This window comes from Saccoglossus kowalevskii, chromosome 21 (assembly GCF_978046115.1).
Source record: "Saccoglossus kowalevskii chromosome 21, keSacKowa6.1, whole genome shotgun sequence".
Classification (NCBI taxonomy): domain Eukaryota; kingdom Metazoa; phylum Hemichordata; class Enteropneusta; family Harrimaniidae; genus Saccoglossus; species Saccoglossus kowalevskii.
In genome coordinates this window covers 8,070,090-8,076,914 of record NC_140661.1, presented here as the reverse complement: position 1 = coordinate 8,076,914, position 6,825 = coordinate 8,070,090, and the positions used below count along the sequence as shown (strand labels likewise).

General features: G+C 41.0%; 1 protein-coding gene across 1 annotated transcript; it reads left to right on the top strand.

The window, feature by feature from the left end:
- Positions 1-636: 636 nt before the first annotated feature.
- Positions 637-2,128, top strand: LOC100373606 (isoaspartyl peptidase/L-asparaginase-like). The gene has a single exon (XM_002731199.4). The coding sequence runs from the start codon at positions 1,018-1,020 to the stop codon at positions 1,963-1,965; it is 948 nt and encodes a 315-aa protein (XP_002731245.1). The 5' UTR covers positions 637-1,017; the 3' UTR covers positions 1,966-2,128.
- The last annotated feature ends 4,697 nt before the right edge of the window (positions 2,129-6,825 follow it).

The following is a 6,825-nucleotide window of genomic DNA, read 5'->3' as shown; positions in this document are numbered from 1 at the left end:
CCGATTTTTAGTTGTTGCAACAAAACATAAAAACACTCGCTCGTTAATACGATGAATGGAGGGTTTCTACTGCAGTACGCCCTTACTCAGTTCTTTGCAGTAATTGTTTTGTTTTCACGTTATTTGTTTTTTGTCGCAATTGAAATTATTGTAATGATTACAGTACAAAATGTGCTATTTTTCACGGTATGTCATTTAACAGATTGCTATATTGGTTTTAGAAAATAAAATTATAGGAAACAAATCAATCCTCGGGGGCGGAGCTACGTCACAGACGTTCTACGTTTCTAAGACGCGCACCACTGTACCACGTATTTCTATGGGCTTTGTGCGCGCTGCTGTGGAACGCCGGTGGAGCCGGTGAAAACTCGAGAAAACAACACAAACTCAACTTTGAAGTAATCCTGAACAACCAAATTCATATATGACACACACGTAGGGCTAATCTTGTTACACTGTTCAGGGAACTCTCAACAACCATTGCAAAGTACCGTTTTCTGCGAGTTTTTGGTCTTTGTTTTCACCGCAAGGGTTGCCAGGCGGTAGAAAATGCCCGGATGTCCGCCCCCCCCCCGAGGATATCGCTTGGAAGAAATCATTTCCGGGTCAAAGGTTATTTCTTAAAGCGTTTATGTCTGTTTTGTGCAGATTGTGAAGGATCGCTTTCTCTGACTATATTAGGTACGTGGACACTGCAGCGTGGTTACTCTTCGTTGCGAACTCCGAGGTACATTGTCAACGTTCTGTAGCAATTAATCAATTCAGTATGGGTTCTGGCGGCGAGTTCTCTGGAAAATCGACCTTTGTACTCTGCACGCTCTGCTTTGCACTTGGTGCAGTAGTAGGCTATAAAGCTTGTGCAGGGAGACGCAGGTATCTTGAGTACAAACGAGACAAGTCGGCCGACCGCTACATTCATGCACAGGCCAAATTGGACGCCCAGTAAGAACGACTACCACCAGACTGTAACGCACATTTGCACTGTACTTCTCCTGTTGACTTCATAGCGTAACAAAAATGGACACGAAGTTACAGCCAGCCATTGTTATTCACGGTGGGGCATGGGCAATACCGGACAACTTTGCCGAAGCTAGCAAGCTTGGGGTACAGATTGCAGCCAAAATAGGGTACAAGATTTTGCACAGTGGTGGAAGTGCTTTGGACGCGGTGGAAGCGGCTGTATGCTCTTTAGAAGATGACCCTGTGTTTGACGCAGGGCGTGGCTCTACTCTGAATGAAATTGGGGAGGTGGAGATGGATGCTGTTATCATGGAGGGGAGCGAGTTGAGGGCAGGATCTGTCGCTGCTGTTCAAAACATTCGTAATCCTGTAAAGTTAGCAAGGCTTGTGATGGAACGTACTGACCATTGTGTCTTGGTCGGTAAAGGCGCCAATATGTTCGCAGAGGAGATGGGAATTGAAGAAGTTAGCGTTGACTCTTTGGTAACTGACTCTGCCAGACATGATTGGGAGCATTATAAGAAATTTAAAGTCACTGTAAATGAGTTTTTTTGTAGTCGTGGTGACCCTCATGATACTGTTGGAGCTGTCGCTGTTGATTGCCATGGCAATGTAGCTTGTGCTACATCAACTGGTGGAATTACAGCAAAACGAGTTGGTAGAGTCGGCGATAGTCCAATTATTGGAAGTGGAGCTTATTGCGACAATAACTATGGTGCCGCTTCTGCCACTGGGCATGGAGAAAACATTATGAAAGTAACATTATCAAGACATGTGCTGTATTTAATTCAGCAGGGTTTGACTCCCCAGGCTGCTGCAGATAAATCAATTGAGTACATGTTTGAGAGAGTTAAGGGCACTGGTGGAGTGATTGTTGTAGGCAACAAAGGTGATATTGGATATAATTTCAATACTAAGCGAATGGCATGGGCTTCACTGAAGTGTAACACCTTAAAATATGGGCTCAATCCTGGGGATGAGTTCGTCTCTGACTTTAATCCATAAGTTTGTGATAGACTTAAAATTGTAACAAAAAATAAACAAACATAAATTTAGGTATGATAATTGAATCTTTGTTTTTGCGTCTTTGTATGCCTAATTTTTCGTCACTGTATAATATTACTCATCAAATATTGAGTAATAAAATATGATCAATGCCTTGCTCAAATTTGTGTTTGTTTCATTCGTCTAGTTCAGGGGACACAAAACAAAGAATTTATTTTTTATGGTATTACAAGTCTCTTGTAGAAATGAAACCTATACTCTCAGTGCAACAAAGGCATTCTCTTCATCTTTATAAATTTTAATAGCAATTGAATCAAATCAGTCAATCAATGAGCACAACGAGCAACATCATTTGAAAACGTTTCATATTATATAGTTAGCCAACAGAAACCTCTTGTATCAGTTTGAAAAAGCCAAATGACAGTGAAGGAAACTGCAAAGACTCATGGGTAATGTGCATTACCAATTGGTTTCTATAGCCAATGTGTATTCTTTGAGTCAAGTGCAGGGGTCTTATAGAGTAAATTTCCCTAAAAAACATGCATGCTTTCATAAAATCCATTGATGCATCCAAATTCACATTTGACTTGATTCATTTAGACAATTATTTAATGATTTTTTTAAACAAAATGTATCAATAACAATTTTGTTCAATAATCAAAATACCTCTGCTCCTAAATGAAGAAATTAAGGTTTTTGCACTTTAGAGACATTTTGGCAGCCATCACTCAGTGCATCGTCTATCAATACATCACATCAGCACATTAATGCAAATACTTTTAATTATACTTAATAATAAAAGAAATGATTCAACAATTTAGATGTCAAACAATTTGTGTGACAGGTGAAGTACAGTTGTACCAGTGTACAATGTATGTATATTTTGTTAGACAAACCAAACAATATAACTTTGGTTATTGCCAAAATAATTCTAATTCCTGTGTGAATACTAAGTGTCTGTAAATAAATAATGAATCTAATCTGCAACAAGTATGTGTCGCTCATCAGTCCCAACAAGTTTTCATAACCAGTATCAACAAGCAGGTTTATTTAACCCACCAGTTTCAGACAATTAGATTTCACCGAACAGTCACAAGAGGGTTTTATTACCCGTTCCTAACGAGCGACAAGTTTTACCCACCATTCCCAACAAGCAGATTTTAGATTTATTAACCAGTCACAAAAGCTAATTTTCATCCAATAGCCTTAACAAGGTTTCATGACCAGTCCCAACGAGGCAAATTTTACCCACCAGTTTTAGATAATTAGATTTCACCAACAAGCCACAACTATGTCGCCCATCAATCCCAAAAATGTTTCATAACCAGTCCCAACAAGCAGATTTCTTCCATCGGCCCAAAATCAAATTTAACCCATCAGATTCAGACATTTATATTTCACCAACCAATCCCAACAAGGCTTCACCTACTAGTTTCAGACAATTAGTTTTTGCAAACTAGTCACAACAAGCAGGTTTTACCCAGTCCTAAAAGCAAATTTAACCCAGCAGTTGTAGACACTTGGATTTCACCAACAAGGCTTTATTACCTGTTCCCAACAAGCAGATTTCACCCACCAATTTCAGGTGATTAGATGTTGCCAACCAGTCACAATAAGCAGATTTCACCAATCAATCACAACTAGCTGATTTGACCAATGCACTTAGAGCTAATTTAGGTTAAGCGCAATATAAATACTCTTCATTATTGTTATTATTATTATTATTATTATTATTATTATTATTACCAGTCACAACAAGCTGATTTGACCAATCAATCACACCAACCAATGAAAACAAGCAGATTTCACCAACAAATCACAATAAGCCATACAAGTTCCAAAAAAGTAGATTTCACCAAGCAATGCCAGAGAAGACGATTTCAGTCATCAGTCCATTAGAAGCAGATTTTACCCACCAGTTTCAGACAATAAGAATTCAGGAACCAATCACGAAAGGCAATGTTCATCCTCTAGTCTCAACAAGATTTCATGACCAGTCCCAACAAGCAGGTTTTACCCAACAGTTTCAGACAATTAGATTTCACCAGGCAGTCACAGCAAGCAGGTTTTACCCAACAGTTTCAGACAATTAGATTTCACCAGGCTGTCACAGGAAGCAGGTTTTACCCAACAGTTTCAGACAATTATATTTCACCAGGCAGTCACAGGAAGCAGGTTTTACCCAACAGTTTCAGACAATTAGATTTCACCAGGCTGTCACAGGAAGCAGGTTTTACCCAACAATTTCAGACAATTAGATTTCACCAGGCAGTCACAGGATGGTTTTACCCAACAGTTTCAGACAATTAGATTTCACCAGGCTGTCACAGGAAGCAGGTTTTACCCAACAGTTTCAGACAATTAGATTTCACCAGGCAGTCACAGGAAGCAGGTTTTACCCAACAGTTTCAGACAATTAGATTTCACCAGACAGTCACAGGAAGCAGGTTTTACCCAACACTTCAGACAATTAGATTTCACCAGGCAGTCACAGGAAGCAGGTTTTACCCAACAGTTTCAGACAATTAGATTTCACCAGGCTGTCACAGGAAGCAGGTTTTACCCAACAGTTTCAGACAATTAGATTTCACCAGGCTGTCACAGGAAGCAGGTTTTACCCAACAGTTTCAGACAATTATATTTCACCAGGCAGTCACAGGAAGCAGGTTTTACCCAACAGTTTCAGACAATTAGATTTCACCAGGCTGTCACAGGAAGCAGGTTTTACCCAACAATTTCAGACAATTAGATTTCACCAGGCAGTCACAAGAAGCAGGTTTTACCCAACAGTTTCAGACAATTAGATTTCACCAGGCTGTCACAGGAAGCAGGTTTTACCCAACAGTTTCAGACAATTAGATTTCACCAGGCAGTCACAGGAAGCAGGTTTTACCCAACAGTTTCAGACAATTAGATTTCACCAGGCTGTCACAGGAAGCAGGTTTTACCCAACAGTTTCAGACAATTGGATTTCACCAGGCAGTCACAGGAAGCAGGTTTCACCCAATAGTTTCAGACAATTAGATTTCACCAGGCAGTCACAGGAAGCAGGTTTTACCCAACAGTTTCAGACAATTAGATTTCACCAGGCAGTCACAGGAAGCAGGTTTCACCCAATAGTTTCAGACAATTAGATTTTACCAGGCAGTCACAGGAAGCAGGTTTTACCCAACAGTTTCAGACAATTAGATTTCACCAGGCTGTCACAGCAAGCAGGTTTTACCCAACAGTTTCAGACAATTAGATTTCACCAGGCAGTCACAGGAAGCAGGTTTCACCCAACAGTTTCAGACAATTAGATTTCACCAGGCAGTCACAGGAAGCAGGTTTTACCCAACAGTTTCAGACAATTAGATTTCACCAGGCTGTCACAGGAAGCAGGTTTTACCCAACAGTTTCAGACAATTAGATTTCACCAGGCTGTCACAGCAAGCAGGTTTTACCCAACAGTTTCAGACAATTAGATTTCACCAGGCAGTCACAGGAAGCAGGTTTCACCCAACAGTTTCAGACAATTAGATTTCACCAGGCTGTCACAGGAAGCAGGTTTTACCCAACAGCTTCAGACAATTAGATATCACCAGGCTGTCACAGCAAGCAGGTTTTACCCAACAGTTTCAGACAATTAGATTTCACCAGGCAGTCACAGGAAGCAGGTTTTACCCAACAGTTTCAGACAATTAGATTTCACCAGGCTGTCACAGGAAGCAGGTTTTACCCAACAGTTTCAGACAATTAGATTTCACCAGGCTGTCACAGGAAGCAGGTTTAACCCAACAGTTTCAGACAATTGGATTTCACCAGGCTGTCACAGGAAGCAGGTTTTACCCAACAGTTTCAGACAATTAGATTTCACCAGGCAGTCACAGGAAGCAGGTTTTACCCAACAGTTTCAGACAATTAGATTTCACCAGGCTGTCACAGGAAGCAGGTTTTACCCAACAGTTTCAGACAATTGGATTTCACCAGGCAGTCACAGGAAGCAGGTTTCACCCAATAGTTTCAGACAATTAGATTTCACCAGGCAGTCACAGGAAGCAGGTTTTACCCAACAGTTTCAGACAATTAGATTTCACCAGGCAGTCACAGGAAGCAGGTTTCACCCAATAGTTTCAGACAATTAGATTTTACCAGGCAGTCACAGGAAGCAGGTTTTACCCAACAGTTTCAGACAATTAGATTTCACCAGGCTGTCACAGCAAGCAGGTTTTACCCAACAGTTTCAGACAATTAGATTTCACCAGGCAGTCACAGGAAGCAGGTTTTACCCAACAGTTTCAGACAATTAGATTTCACCAGGCTGTCACAGGAAGCAGGTTTTACCCAACAGTTTCAGACAATTAGATTTCACCAGGCTGTCACAGGAAGCAGGTTTTACCCAACAGTTTCAGACAATTAGATTTCACCAGGCTGTCACAGGAAGCAGGTTTCACCCAACAGTTTCAGACAATTAGATTTCACCAGGCAGTCACAGGAAGCAGGTTTTACCCAACAGTTTCAGACAATTAGATTTCACCAGGCTGTCACAGGAAGCAGGTTTTACCCAACAGTTTCAGACAATTAGATTTCACCAGGCTGTCACAGGAAGCAGGTTTCACCCAACAGTTTCAGACAATTAAATTTCACCAGGCTGTCACAGGAAGCAGGTTTTACCCAACAGTTTCAGACAATTAGATTTCACCAGGCTGTCACAGGAAGCAGGTTTTACCCAACAGTTTCAGACAATTAGATTTCACCAGGCTGTCACAGGAAGCAGGTTTCACCCAACAGTTTCAGACAATTAGATTTCACCAGGCAGTCACAGGAAGCAGGTTTTACCCAACAGTTTCAGACAATTAGATTTCACCAGGCTGTCACAGG

What these genes read in the sequence shown, in the direction of transcription:
- LOC100373606 (XM_002731199.4), top strand. Translation starts at nt 1,018, where the DNA reads ATGGACACGAAGTTACAGCCAGCCATTGTTATTCACGGTGGGGCATGG.